A 21,008-nucleotide genomic window follows, 5' to 3' on the forward strand; every position below is an offset into this window, starting at 1 on the left:
TGAGTGAGCTTGGAGGTCTTTCCAACCTAAACGATTCTGCGTTCAATGTCGGGAAGCTCAGGCTGCCATCAGCCCCTCGGAACCCAGTTTTAAATACTCCCTAAGTTGTGCTAGGAATTGCACGGTATATTTGAGTCTCTTCTTTGCTGTAGAGGAGGTTTTCATCTTGAATGAGTCCTGTAGAGGTTTTAAGAACCACAACAGAACTCTGGAGAAGTCTGAATTCCCAAGAAGAGGGGCAGAATAAGAAGTGATGCATGAAGAGAGGCTGCCGTATGCTGCAACTTCTCTGTTTTGTGAAGAAGTGGTGTTTGTGCTGGCTTTAAGGCACCATTTTTCTGACTGCTGGTTTTATTCTTCTGAAGCAGGATGGTTGGGAATTTTGGGGAAGCTTTTGAAATAAATACTAATTGGTTTTATCACTAAGAAAAAAATGTGTTTGTCGGTATTAGCGCAGTGTGGAATTTGAATAATAATGAGAAATCACAGTATCTGCGTAAAGCTGTGATGGTTTCTGTAGCTCGATGCCTTCCTTTGAGACTGGTTGTAGTGGATACTGTGCAGCGTATTTTGTGCTGTAATGGAAGTTTTTAGCTACAGTCACTCTCCAGGGCTTCGATAGCTGCATCTGACAAGGTACAGGGAGCTTTCATTTGCATAATAAAGACAGAAGAACCAGAGTGAAATTCATTCCTGTGTCATCCCTCTTGTCCTTGATATTCTACTATGTCTTAAAGCAAACCAAACCCAGACAGGGTCTCACCATCAAGAAAAATCCGTTCTGGGAGTGAGATCAGTAATTCCATGTGGTTGCCCAGAGCAACCCAGGTTGCCCCATCCCTGGAGGGGTTCAAGACCAGGTTGGATGGGGCTTGGAGCCCCTGATATCCATAATGCAGACACGCAGAACCTCCCAATTTACTCAGCTTTCAGTGTCATCCTGCAGCTGTGAGGGTTCTATTCTTCCCTTTTTCCCCCTGTTGAAGGGATTAGTGAATGCTGAACCCGTGCTTCTTTGCACACGCCTAGAGTAGCTGCTGTTATTGATTTGATCATGCACATCAGTCTCTTTTCTCACTGTCTTTCTTTACTTATCTGAATCTTTTTTTCACTGTAAAGTATTGGCTGGGTTTGATTAAGGCATGATGTAATCCTGTAATTTTTTAATGTGGAAATACATCTTTTTTGCATTGCATTTTATGACTTTATTGGTAGAGCTTGATTAAAGTTGGAAATGAATTGGAAGCATTGAACTCCTCAGTTGCTCAATTTTCTGCCGGTATCATGCTAAGTATATTTGCCCAATAGTTTCTTTGGTGTTGTGTTGGAAATAGCCCTTCCCTCTCTTGAGTCTCCATTAATTACACACACGTACTTGATCTGCATGCAAAAAAATCCATGGTGGCGCTTGGGAAAGGGAGATGTTTGGGCAGAGTAAGTTAAAACCAAATGTGCCCTTTAGTCCCTTGCAGAATCGTAGAATCATTGAGGTTTGAAAAGATAACTCTGTCCCCGCAGGCTGCAGAGCAGACACGAGGGGAAGGGTCCGAGGCAGGGAGGGAGCTGGGAACTGGATTCAGGAACACAAACAGGGGCAGACAGACAAACAGACGAGGTCCTCGCTGGATGTCGGTCATGGAAGAAGAGAGCAAGAGCCTGGTAGCCTCTCATTTTATCCTGAGTGTTAGGGGTATGGGATGGAATCCTTTGCTGATCAGGTTGAGATCACCTCTCCTGTCCACCCTTCCCTGCAGTGAGACCTTTTTCACCTTTTTATGGCCCCACCAGCTCGAGGATGGCTTTGATTCCTTTAGGAATGAGGATAAAGGATGGACTTTCTGCATCCCAGCCCCGTGTGCCACTGCCAGAGACAAACCCTGCCTGAAAACCATGCAGTTCACTGTCAGAAAGTGAAGTTACTCAGAAAAGACTGAGCTGAAGTCAGAAACTGGTCCTGCTTTAGCTCCAAGCCCAACAGGCAGGAGCTGGCAGAAAGCTGTCCCCGTGCCACCTGCAACTGGTGGAATGATTCCTGGAAAGATCTGGCTTGGCTTTTCAGTAATTTCCTTTTCTGTGGCTTGCACAGCTTGCTCTTAAATGTTAGATAATTTGAAGTCTATTCCTCTGGGGAATATTTTTATACGCAGATTGCTTACTTTTACACTTTGACTGCAGCACTGAAAGACACCAAAAATTGAATAATGTTAATTGATATTAATTTAAACAGGAAATGGTCGAGTTATGTTGTGAAACTGCAATGGTCAGAAGCAGATTTGGATACACAATGCTGCAGGAATAAATTTGCTATTTTATGTCATAGAGTATTTTAAGTATGAAAGGCTAGCGTGTATTTTATTTTATGAAGGAGCTTTCTGCTTTCAGAAATGTAATGTTTAGTTTATGCTTTGCATCTGTTTTCTTCTATTCAAAGCAAATTTCCATCATATTTTGGCATTGTGCAGGGATTAAATGGATGAAAACAGCAGGTTGAGGGAGGTGATTCTGCCCCTCTGCTCCTCTCTTGTGAGACCTCGTCTGGAATATTATGTCCAGTTCTGGAATCCTCAACATAAGGAGGAGATGGAGCTGTTGGAACAAGTCCAGAGAGTCTACAAGGATGATCCAAGGGCTGGAGAACCTCCCGTACAAGGCCAGGCTGAGAGAGTTGGGGTTGTTCAGCCTGGAGAAGAGAAGGCTCCAAGGAGACCTTATAGCAACGTGCCAGTACCCGAAGGGGCTACTAGAAAGTCAGAGAGGGACTGTTCACAGAGGCTTGTAGTGATAGGATGAGGGGGGACGGGTATAAACTGGAGAGGGGCAGCTTTAGACTGGACATAAAGAGGAATTCCTTCACCGTGAGGGTGGGGAGGCCCTGGCCCAGGCTGCCCAGAGCAGGGGTGGCTGCCCCATCCCTGGAGGGGTTCAAGGCCAGGTTGGATGGGGCTTGGAGCCCCTGATCCAGTGGGAGGTGTCCCTGCCCCTGGCAGGGGTGGGACTGGGTGGCTTTGAGGTCCCTTCCGACCCAAATTGTTCTATGATTCTATGAAAACCTGCATCAAGTTCTTGTTGTTTTCATGACTAATTAAAAGTGGTTGTTTGTAGATGTTTGCCAAGTGCAATTAGACAGGGATGCGCAGAGAACTTTTGTTCTTTGGACCCTGATTGTTAAAAGTATGTTGGACATTGTTTTTTCAGCAAGTGCATGTAAAACGTTATGGAGTCTCCTGAGAATTTTCCATGCATGAGGCACCAACACATAAAGTCACTGTCCCTGGAGGTGTTCAAAAAAATGAGTAGATGTGGCATTTTGGGACATGGTTTAGCTCGAGGTCTTTTCCAACCTTAATGATTCTATAATTGCTCTGATAGATTCCTGCTCTGTGGCTTATCAAGCAAGAAGGGGACCAAGCTCAATAACTAATTATTTCTATAATTTACACTATTGTACCTCTTTCTGTCTTAAAAGTCATGAGTTTGGAAATGTGTTTTGGTGATGCACTTTGTTGTTGCTGTAACCTCCTGTAACCCATGTGTGATATTTCTGTTTCACTTCTTCAGTTGTTTGAACTGTATGGAAGGTCAATTCCTTGGTGTTCCTTGGATTCAAAGAACTGCCTCTAGGTCAGCGTTTTAAGCTTCTTAGGGTCTGGGTGTTTTCATTTCAATATTCCTTACGCAGTGCTGATATCCAAAAACCAAACAAAACTTTAATCGTAAAAGACTTATCTCCATTAAATGATAAGAGCCCTTTGTAATAAAAGCTCATCAGTCTTTCATGGTTTAGGAATAATTTAGCCATGTTAAATTCTCTTGTTTTAGGATTTATATAGCAGCAATCTCCCTTATTTGCTGCTCCAGTGGAGATCGTAAGTTTAACTACGGCGTATTGGGACTTCATACTAGTGGGTTCTGCAGTTGGTTCCACTTTTGATAGTCTTAAAGCTTAACTGCATTAAATTATCCTATTTTAAACTTCATAAAATGTCAATTTGTCTCATTTTGCCCCTCAGTGAAAGTCATAATTGTGAGTCGAATGTGCTGTGACTCTGGTATGGGCAGATTAATGGTTGGTGTGAGTGTGCTTGTCTCGAGTTGCTTTTTGTAATGAGCTTGAGATGAAGAACTCGTGGGTGTTTTTGTGGAGGTGGGGCTCGTTCCATCATCGACATTGCGCGGCATAGTGGAGTTGAGTCGTTCCTCCCACGTTCCAGGAGGGATGGGCACTCTCTGGACTGATGTTACCCTTGGGGTACGCTGGGATCAGGAGTTGGGAATTGCCTCCTTGGAGAAGCGTCACTTTACTTAGAGGCATAGAAGCACAGAATGATTTGGCTTGGAAAGACCTTCAAGCCCATCCAGTTCCACCACGCGCAGGGACACTTCCTACGAGACCCTCCTTGCTCTCCATCCCCATCTTCCCATGTCCTGGGTGTTTGCGATGCAGCAGCAGAAGGGACGATCGCGTCCCATGCTGTGTGGCTCAGCGCTGTTCACACGCCGGTGTTTCCCTCAGTAGCACAGTGACTTACCTTCTGTTTGTGGTTCTCTGTGGCTCCTGATTTCTTTTGAAATCAGAGGAAAAGAAGAGAAGAGAAGAGGAAAATCATGATAAAAGAGCAGTTTAAAGTCAATGGAATGTGATAACGATACGATGAGAAAATAATAAGCACTGATAGCTTTTTAGGACTCCTCTTCATGAAGAATTTCAGGTGCTTTTGTAAACACCAGAGAGATGGCGATTTCTAACATAAAATAAAAGAAAGCCAGCAATTTTAGGAGTAGGAGTTAATAGTGTATTTCTTTGGTAATATTGTAAGGTATAATTAAAACCTGCTGCCAGAATGGAAGGGTAATTGCTAATGTGAATTACTGTGCCGAGGAGACCTGCGGCAAGGAAGGGATCAGGCATTCAGTGACAGTTTGGAGCTCCCAGCTCTGTATTTTCAGATTCTTATTGCTGTTATGGTTGGAATTGTTATATCATAAATGTGGAAAAAGAAGGAAGACGACCTTCCTAAATTATCACACAGGGTACAGTTACAAAAGCTTCTTGAAGCAGCGTAAGTGGATAAGTGCTGCCATCAGTTCCATTTGTAAGTCTTAATTTTAGCTTAGAAATAGCTGTACGCACACTTTTTATTAAAAATGCCTTTTGCTGTGAGCTTTACAAAATTAGCGATGGCCCTGATGTACAGGCTGGATCATGGGAAAGCTTTGCCATCCCAGCAGCAGTTCGGCTTAGAAGGATGCAGAGTGGTGGCTCTGGTTCTGTCCCGTCAAGCTCAGTGCTTTGGTACGTATTTGAGGGTGAAATTTAAGGTTTCTTTTAGTTGACTTCTAGGAAAAGTTTAAACCCTTGTGATCAAAGTTAGAGGTGTGAGTGGGATGGTGGAAAGGGAAAGGCCAAGTCTCAGTGTGCAGTTTCAGCTACAACATGGTGATCCATGCTTGAGAAGGTAAGAAGCATTAATGTTTGACTGTCTAGGACCAGCAGAGGTCAGGGAAGCTGTAGGTGTGCACTGACCCTGATGTTTTTGCTGCTGTTCCCAGGCCTGGTGTGTTCGGACACTGTCACCCAGCGTCCTACGCGTGGTTGTAAGAACGCTCTGGATCTCTGTTGCTTAATATCAGTCCAAGCAGCAGAATTCATTCTTAGTGGAATCATGGAATGTCCTGAGTTGGACCCACAAGGACCACTGAGTCCAACTCCTGTCCCAGCACAGGACAACTGCAGCATTCACACTGTGGGGCTGAGGGTGATGTCCAAATGCTCCTGGAGTATTGTCAGGCTTGGTGCCACGACTGCTCCCCTGGGAGCTGTTCTAGTGCTCCATCACCCTGTGGGGGAAGAACCTTTTCCTGATGTCCAGCCTGACCTCCCCAGGTGCATCTTCCTGCCATTCTGCCTGGTCTTGTCACTGGTCATCAGAGAGAAGAGCTCAGCGCCTGCTCCTCCTCCTCCCCTTCCATATGAAGAAGCTGCAGACTGCGATGAGGTCTTAGTCCCCTTAGTCTCCTCCAGGCTGTACAGACCAAGTGACTTCAGCCCCCTGTTGCATGGATTCCCCTTTAGACCCTTCACCGACTCCATGCCCTTCTCTGGACACTCCAGTAGCTTCAGATCCTTTTTGTGCTGTGGCACCCAGCCATCTGTCAGGGAGAAGCACAAGAAAGTTTTGAAGGAGGGGACTCTATCTAATAAGCTTTCAAAGGCATTGGCTTTGTGGAGGAAAGGAATCTCCAGTGATGGCAGAATCTGTTCAGGACACGACTTGAGTTGTAAGCAGGTTAAAAGTGTCATTTGGAGATTTGTTGGGTGGTTCTGTGCTCGTGTTCTAGAGTGTACGCTTAGTCCATACAGGGCTTGGTGGTGTTTATGATGGAGTGAAAGAAATATATGTAGAAAATAATATCAATAACAAATGAATTCCAGCTGTAGAGCAGCAGAACCAGATGTAGGATCCGGCAGCGAGACTAGCTGTCGTTGGAGCTCAGGGGCAGGATTGTGGTCTGTCCACCCCAGTCACCTCTTGGATTTTCTCTCTGTGAGTTGAAACTTAGCTTATCCTCACTGGGCTGAAGATTGGAGGCAGAGTTCATCCTGGTTCATCACTGTGCGTGAGAAGCCTGTGCTGTAGTGGAAAGCCTTCTCATTTATTGATAAAATTCAGCTATTATGCAGTTGTGTTTCTATCCCAAGCCCAAGTGCAAAGCTGAGACGAGGGAGAAAGAGCCCTCCCAGTGGGTCACCTCAGGATGCTTTGCAGGTTGCCTGTTGTGAGTGGTTGGTGCAGGTTGGTAGGGCAGTCGAGGCTTTTATTTGTGTGTCTTTAAACGAAGCAAATAAGAGGGCTACAATGCATTTTCTTAGCTTATTTTCTCTGTCTGCACCTTCCCCGAGGCTCGTGGAGGAGATGGGTTGGGAGAAGCGATGCTCGTTTCACCTCCTAACGCAGGAAGGGAGAAAGCGCTATGGGAAGTGTCCTGGCAGTGTCCTCTCTTGAAGGTGCTGTCTTGTAAATATCAAACTTGTGTTTTATCCTGCAAACTAAGAGGCTGGTGATAAATTTACCTGAGTACTTCTGGGGTTTCCTCCCCAGTGACAATTTTGTAATGGATTCCATGATGTAGAGGGCTGCTGTCAGCCGCTCACTTCCGATAAGTGTTGCTGGGTCCATCTGTGCCAGGCACAGGTAGAGGAGAGCAGCAGCACCCAGTGGAGTTGGCTCTGATTGACTTGGGAGCAGGGGAGCACAGATGGATGGGGATGTCCGCTAGTCATCGAATCACAGAGTCACCAGGTTGGAAAACACCTCTAAGATCATCGAGTCTAACCATAACTACCTGCCACTAAACCATATCCTTAAGTACCTCATCTCCCTGCCTTTTAAATCCTTCTAGAGATGGGGACTCCATCACCTCCCTGGGCAGCCTCTGCCAGTCCCTGATGACCCTTTTGGTGAAAAATTTTTTCCTCATGTCCAGTCTGAACCTCCCCTGGTGCAGCTTGAGGCCATTCCGCCTTGTCCTGTCACCTGTCATCTGGGAGAAGAGACCAGCACCCACCTCCCTCTAACCTCCTTTCAGTGGTAAGGGCTCCCCCTCAGCCTCTTCAGGCTTCTCCTCATCTCCTGGTCCTGGGAGATGCTCTTTTGTTATCTACTTATAATCCAGCTCTGCAGCCTGTGGGCCTTCTGTGGATCAACCAGGAGGTCCTTGTATTTGCTAAATTAGTTTTGGATTAATTATTCTAACCTAATGCAGTCACTGGGCTATGTCGGGAGAAGGTGGGAAAAAAGGCAATCTGTTAAGAATAGTTTTCTTTGTGGCACACAGATTTGACGTGTATTGATATTTATGCCCCAGTATAAAAACAAGCCAGTGGATGCATAGAGCCGTAATGCCAGAGGGTCCTTCTCCTCACATCCATCATGTTGTGTTTAGATCTAGCTGCACGTTAGCGCTGGGTTGTTTATGGGTACGCTGGCTGCTGCAGGACTGAAACAGAATGGTTCCTTCTGAAGATATTTCCCAAAATCGCATCAGATTCTTCATTTCACAGAAAGGCGCTTCCTTGAGGACACGTTCATCCTTCTTCAGGTAGTGAAAGGTAGGTCTTGAGTATGAACTTCTTATAGAATCATGGGATGTTTTGGGTTGGAAGGGACCTCAAAGCCCATCCAGTCCCACCCCTGCCCTGGGCAGGGACACCTCCCACTGGATCAGGGGCTCCAAGCCCCATCCAGCCTGGCCTTGAACCCCTCCAGGGATGGTGCTTCTTCCACCTCTCTGGGCAACCTGGCCCGGGACCTCCCCACACTCAGCATAAAAAATGTCTTCCTTATCTCTACTTGAAATCTCCCCTCTTTGAGCTTAAAACCATTTTGCCTTTTCGGAATGCTGAGATGTTCACAGCTATGAGAGCAACTGTGATTGTTGACTTTGTGATTGGCTTTGCTTGTTCTGGAAAAGGCTCTTTCTGCACAGTCAGCTCAGGAACGTGGAGTAAACACAAGGGGCCATCATATATAAACAAGTGGGATTCCGTTTTTCCTTTTTCCCTGCAGGGAAAGCAGTATTTGTCTGTTGTGTTTATGGTTGCTGTTGTGCAGGACTGTGATGCTGGGTGGGAGCAGGCATGCTGGCGTGCTGCTGTGTGCTTTCCCGCGTCCCGTGTCCTGCTTCTGGAAGCACCGCGTGCAGCATGGCTTTGGCTGTGCTCCGGCGCTGTTGCTGCGAGTGCTGCCTGCAGAGTCTGAATTAATGCCTGCCTTCTTTGCGCCAGCTCTTAAATGCCAAGAATGATGTTTTACAGACACAGAGGAGCAGCATGGGGCTTATTAGTGCTTGGAAATGTTACCAGCTCTTGTGAGGAGCAAAATATTAATCTACTGATTAAACAAATAGTATCTAAGTTAATTTTAATTTAGTTTTATAGAATCACGGAATGGTTTGGGTTGGAAAGGACCTCAAAGCCCATCCATTTCCACCCTCCTGCCATGGGCAGGGACACCTCCCACTGGATCAGGGGCTCCAAGCCCCATCCAACCTGGCCTTGAACCCCTCCAGGGATGGGGCAGCCACCCCTGCTCTGGGCAGCCTGGGCCAGGGCCTCCCCACCCTCATCGGATGCAATTTCTTCCTAATGATGATGCTCACGCATCCATTAATTTAGCTAATGCTTCACAAATTTCCCGTGTTCTCAGCTGCTGCAGCCATACGTGACGGCTGAAGCACTCACAAGATGTCACATCCCCTCAAAACCCTCCTCAGAAGAATCAGCATGTTTCTCTGTCCTCTAAAGGCAGGCTGCCTGTTCTCCTGCAGGTTTCTTGTTGTACTGAAAATAGGTTCTACTCAGTTTTAGAAGCACATGTTTGAAACGTAATTAAAATGGGTTTGTGTAGAAATTTCTCCTTCTTTGCTTGCCCTCATGCGTGCACAAACACATTAATTCCTTGGCTCTGAAAACCTCTTTCTTCTTTGGATTCGTTTTGTCTGCGATCCAATCATCATTTTGATAGGAATGGTTGGACTCGATGATCCGGTGGGTCTCTTCCAACCTGGTTATTCTATGATTCTGTGATTCTATGATCTTTGACTACTGCGTTTTGATTTTTGCATTTTACAAGTCGTTTTTGTTGACAGCACAGTTCTGGTTTTCTAGATTATTTTTTTGCCGTCGTATTCTTTCAAATCTCTGGTTATTCTCTTTATATAAATTCACTTCTTTCCTGAGCTAGGTTTATTTCTGCAGCATTGTTAATATTTTAACTTTGCCATTTTAATGCTTCTCACCAGAGGACTGTTATTTACTGCCGTGACCACATGGGTTTTTTGACCCCCTCCAGGGATGGAGACTCCACTGCTGCCCTGGGCAGGATGCATTGGGTTTGGAAAGCCAGTTTGTAATGGTTTTCAGGTACGGGTTTAGATTTTCCAGTTATTCTGCTGTTAGGACACTTTGCGGTGTAAGCTCAGATTGCTTATTTTTTTCCAGTTCTATTTCTTTCTCTTTTTCTTCTCTTTCCTTCTTGCATCTTTCAGATACAACCTGTGTTGGCTGAACTTTGTGTCACTGTCTGTACAGGCTGGGCCCTCGGCTGGTGTGCGTGGATGGCAAATTATGGATTAAATCGATCACTGAAGGGATGTGTTACTGTTACGAAAAGGATAATCTGGGCCTTTCTTCATCCTCAGACAGCTTTTTCTAATAAGATTAAGATGGATGTTTGTGGCCTGAAAGCTGATGTTTAAAGTCTGATGCAAATAATAAAATGTGCAGAATTGAGCTCTTGCAAGTAAGAAGAAGCTCCTGTTACTCTACAGACGCTGCTGGTGTTGTTTAAGGCCAAATCGGATGCTTTTCATATCAGCTTGGCCCTTAAACTCATTATTAATGCAGGAATGAGGGTTGTTGGTGATGATTTTGATTACGGGAACTCCTCAGGAGGCATCCTGGCGTTCCCGGCACACACAGAGGGTTTTATCACCCTGTTCTGCCCTGTGTCCCCTAGGCGTGAGGGGGTTGTGGGGCTCTTCCCTGCCTCCCACGCTCCCCTGTGGGCCTGACGGTCACCTCTGCTGTTCTACACTCTATACAAACTCTGTACCTGGTTTTGTTAGTCTTTAAAGGGCTTTTTTTCTGTATTTCTGAATAATAAGCTATGCTAAAATTGTAAGACATGGCTATGAATCTATTTTCATTTCTCTTCGCCTTGCATTAGAAATGAGACAAGTGGTTTTGAGCTTGTTTTCAGTATCCAGCTCTTTTTTGACTTACAGAATCAGGAAATTGGTTTCAGGTTGGAAAAGACCTTTAAGATCATTGAATCCAACCCTTAACCCAGCGCTGCCAACTCCACCGCCAAACCCTGTCCCTGAGCACCACATCCACGCGGCTTTTAATTCCCTCCAGGGATGGGGACTCCACCACCTCCCTGGGCAGCCTCTGCCAGGGCTTCACCACTCATTCCATAAAGAAATTTTTCCTCATATCCAATTTAAACCTCCCCTGGCACAATTTGAGGCCATTTCCTCTCATCCTGCCGCTTGTTCCTTATCCTTTATGGAATGACTTTGTGAGTGGACAAAAATAGCTGTGCCTGTGGACACATTGGTCATAACGTGAAGAATCACAGATACATCTTGTTTATAGCATTTATTATTTTATAGCTATTTTCTCAGTTATGGGTGTAAGTCTAGAAACGACCAATGTGTGTTGAATATCGAGAAGATCTCGCCTACCCGACTGGTGTGATTTAGTGTCTGGGAGAGCTGGCAGTCCACCCTTTTTCTTTAATGTAAATCAGGAGTTGCAGTGATTTGTGACATGGTAGCACAGGACTTACTGCAGCCTCCACCAGTCGGGAGATTTAAACTAGGCATAAAAAGAAGATGTATTACCAAAAGTGCACCACGATTTAGGTCAAGGGGCCTCAGCAGGGATGTGTTTTTCTTAGCGATAGAAAATTTTTCACTATCTTTTCTTGTAATAAAAATTGAACTTTGGTTCTTTCGGGGGGAAGGAAAATTCCTTTTTTTGCATTTAGTTTTCATTACATTGCATCAAGCACAATAACTGTTAAAAAATGTTTTACAGCCATATCAAATTTAGCTGCTTTCTTCGCAATAATGGAATATTTCATTAAAACTGTTTTTCCTGTAGAAATCCATTCCATAAGTGGAATTTAGCAACCGTGGCTGTGGAAATAGAATGTTTGAAGATGCTGTGTGCTCAGAGAGGTGCAGATCTTGCAGATGGGCTTCTCTGCCCACGTGCTGCCATGGTTCTCCAGGATGAGGTGGGGCGCAGCATTTCCTTTCTAAACCTTGTGATTTTCCATGGCAAATCCACGAGAGGTGGATTTGAATCTCTTTGCGAAGGTGGGATTTGCCTGTTCTGACTTTTCTCTGGGGCAGCAGGTTGCACGTGTGCATCTTCACCGTGTGGTCCCTTGAGAGCCCAGGTCCCTCTGGGTTTTCTCAGCAGTAGAAAATCCAGCAAGTGCCTCTTCCTGCCTGGAAATAGCTCTGCCCCTTGCTAGCGAGGAGTATGTTTTTTTCAAGAAGGTTTGGAAGCTTGAGAGGTGGTGCTGTGCAAATCTCATGAGGTTCTACAAGGCCAAGAGCACCTGGGTTGGGGCAATCCCAAGCATGGATACAGGCTGGGAGGAGAATGGATGGAGAGCAGCCCTGCAGAGAAGGACCTGGGGTACTGAGGGATGAGAAGCTCAACGTGAGCCAACAATGTGTGCTCGCAGCCCAGAAACCAACCATGTCCTGGGCTGCATCCAAAGCAGTTCTAAAAATCAGAGGTTCAGTTTATTTCCTCCCTCCAGCTCTCCTCGTACCTCTTCAGGTGTTCTGCCTTGAGGCTGTTGTAGCAGAGTCGGTGTTGGCTGGTTTGTCTCTACGCGACGTGCAGCAGAAATGCTAAAGCAAGCGTGTTCATGGCAGAACTTACAGCCAAACCCTTTTATAAGAAAGCGACATTCATTTCTTTCAGAATCACGGAACTCTTACGTTGAGAAATACTGGGAAGTAAATGATCGGTTTAATGATGTTTATGACAACTTTACAGGATTTATTGCTACCGTGTAATTAAAATGAGGATTTGTGATGTTCTGGATTAAGATAAGTCGGTGTGTAGGTCTGAGCAGCGGAGATACATCATGGAAACAGCAAAGGATTGTGAACTGATCCTTTTGCTTATTGGATTCTCTGTGGAGTTCATGGCAACAAATTATTTGTGATGAATTATCAGGATTGTATTGAGATTCTTCTGTTCACTACGGAGATGCAGCCGCGAGAAAGAGAGTTTTCAGGAGTCCCATCAGGGGCAACCAGATCTCCTGGGTCGGATCCTCCCTGCAGAGGAGGTTCATATCCCCATAATTAGGGGTCTCAGCATCCCTGTGGAGGAAGGTTTCACATTTCAGAGGGCAGCTCGCAGCCCGTGCGGCTCGCAAACTCGTGGTTTTGAACCTCTGAACGTTGCCTTTGAAGGAGACCAAGGTTTTTATCTGTAATGCGAAAGTATAAAGTGATATTTCCACCTTTCTCTTCTACAAATTCCAACTGATTAATAATGCATGACTCCGGTTGGAATAACTTACTGACTGGGCAGATTCTGAAGCAGGAAGACGCTTTTTGATGCCATGGATATTTTCCATGGTTTGCTGTGCCTTTGGATCACGTTTGTACACAGAACGCCCCCACCTTTCAGAGTGTTGGCAGCGTGCTCGGTGGTTAAACCCAAGAGCTGTGGGTTTGTGTTCATCAGCATCGCTGCCACTTATGGGTCACTGTGGGGCTGGCCGTGCTGGGACACGGCTGCCGTCCTCCTCGCTGTGTCTGCTTGGAGGTGGGGACGTTCCCATCCTAGCTCCGCCAGGGAAGGTGGGATGCCCATGGATGTGCAGGAGGTGCCCTGGCTCTGCGGGATGGACCCTGCTGCCCCTGCTCTCTGTGCCTCCCTCTGCACAACAGCATCGCCGCGCCGGCACAGCTTTTGTTGCTCCTAACCAACACGCGGGTGTTGCTGTCAAAGCACAGCACCAAGATGAACGTTAGGGGTTGAAAAACCCAACAAAAAAGCAGGGATGATGAGTCCTTGCATCTCACCATCCTTATTTGTGCGGCAGTCCCTGAGCAGTGCCTCGACTGAGTTGTTAAGCAAATTGAATGCTTTGAAATCTGTTGGGCTTTGCTGCTTTCCCCCTTTCTTTATCTTGAATTTTGTGTTCTCTGTTCTCCACTCCCCCTCAATAAGCCCTTGTGAGGAGGTTGTTTTCGCTTCCAAAGGAGTCCTGTCTCCGCCGACAGATGATGAAAAAAGTCTGCAGGCACAATGCAGGGAAAATAGCATTTTTATTCGTTGTGGGCACGCTTTGTGTCAGCTCCATTATCCCCGCGCGCACCAAGATGGTTGTTGAGGAGATGAGCCATTAATTCTTGCGCTTGGAGGTAAAGTTATTTTTGATAGACGTATATTTTTTTCTTTAAAAAAGCACATTTCAAAAATATTTGGAAGCTGCTTCGGTAAGTTAACAAGTAGAAGTGCTGAATCACTGCTCCTTTTTAGCTTCAATGATTAAATGGAGCTAACAGAGGCGCTGTGAGGTGCATACGGATGCCTCCTTAGAAGAGCTCTTAAGTGTGCACGTCTCCTGAAACCACGTGAGTGCGACAAGGTGTAGCAGCCTGCAGAGAGTTGTAGATCGTTTTGCTTTCCAGATCTTGAAAGATAATCACAGCGGGAGGGTTTTGCTGCAAATTAAAGCAGCCTCGTTCACTTTGCTGGTAGCATCTGAATTTATGCCCTTGAAAGACAAAAGCTTTTTGTTCTTTATTCAAATGGGGTTCAATTTCATCGAGTGACACCAGTGGTTCAGAAGAGGCAGGGGTGGCTTCAGGTGCGGCTTGGCCTCTCTGTGGGGAGAGCATAGGTTAAATAATTCTACCACTGGCAGCACTGTAGGCAGAGAACGGTAAGTCTGGAGAGGAGAAGGCGATGGAGAGACCATAGAGCAGCTTCCAGTACACAAGGGGGCTCCAGGAAAGCTGGGAAGGGGCTTTTTCCAAGGGCCTGGAGTGATAGGACAAGGAGAAATGGCTTTAAATTGGAAGGGGAAGATTTAGATTAGACATTAGGAAGAAATTCTTCCTGATGAGGGTGGGGAGGCCCTGGCCCAGGCTGCCCAGAGCAGGGGTGGCTGCCCCATCCCTGGAGGGGTTCAAGGCCAGGTTGGATGGGGCTTGGAGCCCCTGATCCAGTGGGAGGTGTCCCTGCCCATGGCAGGGGTGGCACTGGGTGGGCTTTGAGGTCCAAACCATTCCATGATTCTGTGATCACAGCTAAAGCTAATAACTCCTCATTGCAGCTGCCTCTGCTCAAAGGGAAGGGTAAAAAGGATATATCAAATGTAAAATGTTCTTTGCTGAAGCGAAGCATAAACCAGAACTGCAGGAAAACACTTCCATGCTTAGAATCGTAGTATTTATTGTTGAAATCTTTTTATGTCAGTAACTGCAGCAAGTGCTGGTGTCCGATATGCTTGCAAAGTCATCGATTTCTTCTTATAAAGTTCTTAGTCTACATCCTCTGCATTTTGTAGGAAAGGGTTTGTTTGTCTAACATTTTAGATTGCAAAAATAAGTGATTTAATGACTCTTCAGGCAGCAGAGAAACCTTCCCAGGTGACTGTCTTTCAGGATATTAAGCGCCACTTTTAGTCCAAGTAATTTTGACGCTAAAGGTGAAAACGGAGTGTGATGGCAGAAAAATCGAACTGAGATCCCTTCATTGGAGTAAACTGTTGATGTTGGAAGATGGTGTAGAAGTGCAGAGCTTAACGGTCACCATGAGCATCCGTAGGGGCGATCCCAGCGGGCCCACGTGTGTGAGTCGCCTTCTGCGGGACTAGAGGCATGAGAAGGTCCATGGAAGGAGGAGCAGGTAGTGGTTGGCACTGAAGACCAATTAATCACTATTAATAGATTCTGAGGCTGATTTAAAGGATGAGTGTAAAATGAGGTAAAGATGCAGGTGTTTCTTGTTCTGTTGGTTGAAGTAACGCGTAGATGGGAGGGAAGCCGGCCTCTTCTGCTCAGCTGCACCCTGAGGCTGGAGGAGGGAGCGGATGATGATTCTGTTGGATTTTAGTGGGCTGATGCTTTAGGGTAATGATCATAATTATCTGTATACGTGGGGTGTTTCTTCTCTTTTCACATCCCGTTTCCTAAAGAGGCACTCAGTGTCTTGTTTGGGTTCGTGTGCTTGGATGAGATGATGCTACAATTGCCTTTCAAATTAAATATTGCCTGTACAAACATTTCTCAAGACTACTCTCTAATAACATGTGAAAGATACTCTCTCAGGGTGGGGAAACTATATTTCCCAGGATGGATTTATTTTGGTGCTTGAGATTGATTGATTATTTACCACGGGGACAGGATTTTGCTGTCACGTGCATGGTAGTTAGAGAAAAAATAAGAGAAGTTGGTTAGAGTTAGTTTAATATACATCAACTTCAGGTATTTTCAGTAGCTATAAAAGCGTTTTCCAACCCTTTTGTGCCTGCAGAAGCTTGTGGAAAGTCTGGCTCTCGATGTGAATAGTCACTTAGTCACTTAGTGCCACTGTGATTACAGCCAATAGCAAACAAATTGGGGATTTAAATCACCTTAGAAAGAAGCCGGGTATAAATTCAGATCCAGATAGAGGTGAAACCTCACCCTGGAGCACGGAGAGGATTGTCATGCATTATTCCTTTATTTAACATTCCTTGCTGGATGCCAGACCTGCAGATCTCTGGTGGGGAGGAAGGAAACTGCCGCTCACGTGCTGACCGCTGGCTTTCGCTCTCTTGTGTTGCAGCTGTCATTTCTCGAAACCAAGAAGGACCCGGAGAGATGGGAAAGGCTGTGCTCATACCGAAGGACGACCAGGAGAAGATGAAAGAGCTGTTCAAAATCAACCAGTTTAACCTCATGGCCAGTGACCTGATTGCGCTGAACCGGAGTTTGCCCGACGTCAGACTGGATGGGTGAGTGCTCAGTAAATCCGGGAGCAGCTGCATGGCACCTGCTCCCACCGTGTCCCAAGGTTGATTCCTGTGTGCTGGTAGCGGTGGCTGCTTAAGGAATCATGGAATAGTCTGAGTTGGAAGGGGTGTCAAAGCCCATCCAGTGCCACCCCTGCCATGGGCAGGGACACCTCCCACTGGATCAGGGGCTCCAAGCCCCATCCAACCTGGCTTTGAACCCCTCCAGGGATGGGGCAGCCACCACTTCCCTGAAGGAACAGGGCTTTAAGGTCCCTTCCAACCCAAACCATTCCATGATTCTGTGATGTCCAAACTGCCCAAGCAGCGTTGTGGCTCCTCTCTCGCCCGCAGAGCCTTTGCAACCCACAGAGGAGCGAGAACTGAGCGTTGCACGCGCTGGAGCAAGGTGGCACTTGGAAAGCCTCGATCTGTTTTGGAAAGGTTTCTCCTTTCCCCAGGAGCAGCCCTTGAAAAGACAGCGTGTATGAAAGACACCAGTGAGATGTTTGGCTTCATGAATAGCTGGGCTCAGTCTGAGGGAGACGAGCGATTTAATACTGAGAGAAATCTCTCTAAGTGTATTTTCTTGATGAAAAGCAGTTCCCTATCCTTTGTTGAAAGGACAGAAAGTATTATAGGATTTAGAAAAACACTGATTTTCTCATTTTCTTCTTCAGACGGATGCTTTCTGTACGTATTGTGTCTTTAGGGAGTATTAAATTGTTCTGAAAGCCAATTTATGATGCTTTGCTGTTAGGGAAGAATATGATTTTATGGTTAATGTATGTACTGTCTGACAGAAAGATGTAGCTCTATTGACATGGGGGACAGAATCATCTGATTTGCACTGAGTGTCTTAACTCACTGTGCCTTTTACATTATAAATGCAAGCTTTTCCTGCAGGATTTTTTCTGGAGCAAAATTAGATGAACAGAAGAATGGGAACTTAAAAAGGTTCTTGCTGGCCATGATGCCTAATGGGAAATCCATAATAACCTAGGTGGCTGTGGGTACTGCTGTGGTCTAAGGAATCATGAGGTGATGATCAGATTACTGTTATCAAGGTGTACGAACCCTTCCTGGAGGGGTTCAAGGCCAGGTTGGATGGGGCTTGGAGCCCCTGATCCAGTGGGAGGTGTCCCTGCCCAGGGCAAGGTGTGGGATGGGCTTTCACGTCCCTTCCAACCCAAACCGTTCTATGATTCTATGAGTTATGGGAAGACAAGGAAGGCTGGATTGGTTGCTGGCTAATTCTCTTTTGGTGCTGTGAAATAGGGGATCTGTCTCTTGTCTTGTCCTGCTCCCAAACAGGAACATTTATGAATAGACCTGATGTGACATCCTCACCTCCCTGAGGTCAAGGAGAGTTTGCTCCGACTTCTGTAGGAGCGTGTCCTCTTCTCAGGAGACCACAACACCCAGCTCTTTGTGCTATAACGAAACAGCATGGCTGAGTCCCATCTATCTCTGCTCCTGTTTTGATTTTGTTATTCCAGCTATTGAATGTGACCATCACACTCACAGTTTAACTTGCTTCCCATCATGTCTAGAGTTGTCTATCAATGCATTGCCCGAGTTCTGCTGGTGATGGCCAGCTTGAAGATTTTAATCAGTGTCAGGTCTAATTTGAAGTACCTATTGATTAAATCTTAAACCCAATTTAACTCAACATAGAAGTGTTTAATTTTATTTCTAAGTATCTTCTCCAGCAGGGGAAGAAATCCATCTTCGATCTTTTCTGGATGAGCAAGGTTGCAAGCGCTGTTCTACAAACAGCTCAACCTTTATAATTGGATTTTCTTAGTGAAATTGAGGTTGAAGCTAGCTGTTGCGTTGTGATTGTGTGTGTGATGTGCTGATGAGCACACATTTCTGATCAGAAACAAACTCACATTAAGATTTACTAAATAGTAATTGTGGCTTAAACTCAGAACAATGGTTTTATGTGGGCTTTTTCAAAGCCAAAACCTTGGCAGGTGGTCCTAGGACGAGGAAAAAGGCTCTGGAAGAGGGAGTTTAGAAGTGGCCATCGCTGCCTATGGAAATTTCCTGTGTGGAACAGCTGTTAAAATCCTTTAGTGCCTCCAACTCCATGTTACAGGGCAGGGAGCTCTGGTGAGGTTGGTTTTGGTGAGCCTGTTATTTGTTCTCCATGCAATTTAGCCCTGCCTAGGGAGGGTAAATGTTTTTCTTTTGTGATCGCATCGTGGAATGAATTGGGTTGGAAGGGATCTCAAAGCGCATCCAATCCCACCCCTGCCATGGGCAGGGACACCTCCCATTGAATCAGGTTGCTCCAAGTCCCGTCCACCCTGGCCTTGAACCCCTCCAGGGTTGGGACCTCCATCGGTTTAGATGGCTTCGGCATTGCAGGGTGTCTCCTACTCCAGGCAGAGAGAAGGACCAGTTGAAATCACCTCTCCCAGACGGTCCTGTCCACGTGGTGGATGCTCTGTCCACCACCCAGGGGAGGCATCTGTTCTCTGTATCTGGTCATGGTGGATGTGACGCTGGTCATCTTCTGGTTTGGGGTATCTGTCCCGCTGTACTGTCAAACGGTGGTGGGTTTTGGAGCTGCTTGTGGCACGCAGAGAAAATTCCCTTTGTTGCAATGCAGTAATCAGAAATCACCATGAGAATGCCAGGAAATTAGTCTGTGCAGGTAATTTATGTTCCTGGTTTATGTCCTCCCTGATGGCTGTCCTCCTACTTGCCTATATGCGTTCATTCGTTCAGAGAAATCAGCTCCTCTCTGCCTTATTCTGTAAACTCCATTAAAAATTTATGCATTATTGTTGCAAGTAAGAGCACAATAAGAAGTAATTTCCCCGTCATTTCTGTGGTAGCGTGCGCAGACTGGGAAACGCACACTGAATTTTGAAATCTGTGTGTGGAGGCTTCCAGCAGTCTGCTGATGGACTGCTCCTACCTGGCTTTGAACAACAGGACTAGAATCGTAGAATGGTTTGGGTTGGAAGGGACCTCAAAGCCCATCCAGTCCCACCCCTGCCATGGGCAGGGACACCTCCCACTGGATCAGGGGCTCCAAGGTTGCATAGTGGGAGGTGTCCCTGCCCGTGGCAGGGGTGGGACTGGATGGGCTTTGAGGACGTGGTTTAGTGCTGGAGTTGGCAGTGTTGGGTTAAGGGTTGGACTTGTTGATCTTAAAGGTCTTTTCCAACCTAAACGATTCTGTGATTAGATGCTCAGCGCAGAAGGCAGTCCCTTGGTAGAAACTCTTGGACACGGTGGGGATGCAAGAGCAGCTGTGCGGTGGGAAGCTGTGCTGCAGTTGTTGAGGGAAAGCAGAGGAGTGTGAGTGGCCGTTGGCACCCAACAACTCCCTTTGGCTGAGAAGGGGACGTTTAGGTGTGCCAGGAGTTCCCGACTGTGCCCTTCTGCTGGTCTCACACCATCTCCAGCACCTCCCTGACCATGTGTGCCACATGCCTTCACTGGCCTTATCAAAAAACTGGCATCCACCCTCAAAGAGGTGGAATGAGCGTCCGGTGCAGAGCATGGCCATGCCCATCCAGGAGCGGGGTGGTGGGCAGGGTACAAATGAGTCACATTTGTAAGGATTGTGATAGTTTTCCATTGCATGTCTTGTAAATGGAGGTTGGAAGCACTTTAAGAGCGAGAATAGTGATTATACACCCACTGTATGGTTGTGCTATTACTGATCTTTGTTGTTTAACTTTTAAAGTGAGTCAAATGCTCCTGGAAATGGCTTTTGAGTGACTTCAGTGAAAACTAATCAATGTCTCACTTCTGCCAGAGAACAAAGACCTGGTGGTGAAAGCAAAATCCTTGCCCTCCAGAGCAGCACGGCTGCATGCTGGGTGGGATTTCAGTCTCTCTCTCAATCTCTCCCTGCTGTTTCTCTCCTTTATTCATCTCCGCTTGCCTTTTACTGCTGGCCTGGCCATGGCAGGGTCCCCGTGGGGCGGTGCCAGAACTGTTTGCTAGGAAGCTGAAATAGGACCTGCAACAACAGCATCTCTGGAAGCGTAAATGGAGTGCTGAGCCTCATTGGGGATCATGGTACCATGGGGTGGTTTGGGTTGGAAGGGACCTTAAGCCCATCCAGTGCCACCCCTGCCATGGGCAGGGACACCTCCCACTGGATCAGGGGCTCCAAGCCCCATCCAACCTGGCCTTGAACCCCTCCAGGGATGGGACAGCCATGGCTTCTCTGGGCAACTTGGACCAGGGCCTCCCCACCGTCACAGCAAAACATTTCTCCCCAAGATCTTATCTCAATCTCCCCTCTTCCAGCTTCAAAACCATCCCCCTCATCCTGTTCCTGCCCTCCCTGATCTAGAGCCCCTCCCCAGCTTTCCCGGAGCCCCTTTCAGCACTGGAAGCTGCTCTAAGGCCCCCTTGCAGCCTTCTCTTCTCCAGGCTGAACAACCCCAACTCTCTCAGCTTGTCCTCCTCCAGCCCTCGGATCATCTC

The 21,008-nt window shown here is 46.6% G+C and overlaps 1 protein-coding gene across 4 annotated transcripts in view; it reads left to right on the forward strand.

Moving 5' to 3' along the window:
* GALNT13 (polypeptide N-acetylgalactosaminyltransferase 13) overlaps window positions 1-21,008 on the forward strand; it is a 73,765-nt gene that overhangs the window by 9,418 nt on the left and 43,339 nt on the right. For all 4 annotated transcript variants that reach the window (XR_011337765.1, XM_069861682.1, XM_069861681.1 and 1 more), the window contains exon 3: window positions 16,382-16,550. Coding sequence is in view for 3 of the 4 variants with exons in the window: in XM_069861682.1 (XP_069717783.1) it covers window positions 16,382-16,550 (169 nt within the window). In the remaining variant the exon portion in view is untranslated. The remainder of the gene's footprint in view (window positions 1-16,381; window positions 16,551-21,008) is intronic.

This window comes from Phaenicophaeus curvirostris, chromosome 7 (assembly GCF_032191515.1).
Source record: "Phaenicophaeus curvirostris isolate KB17595 chromosome 7, BPBGC_Pcur_1.0, whole genome shotgun sequence".
Lineage (NCBI taxonomy): Eukaryota > Metazoa > Chordata > Aves > Cuculiformes > Cuculidae > Phaenicophaeus > Phaenicophaeus curvirostris.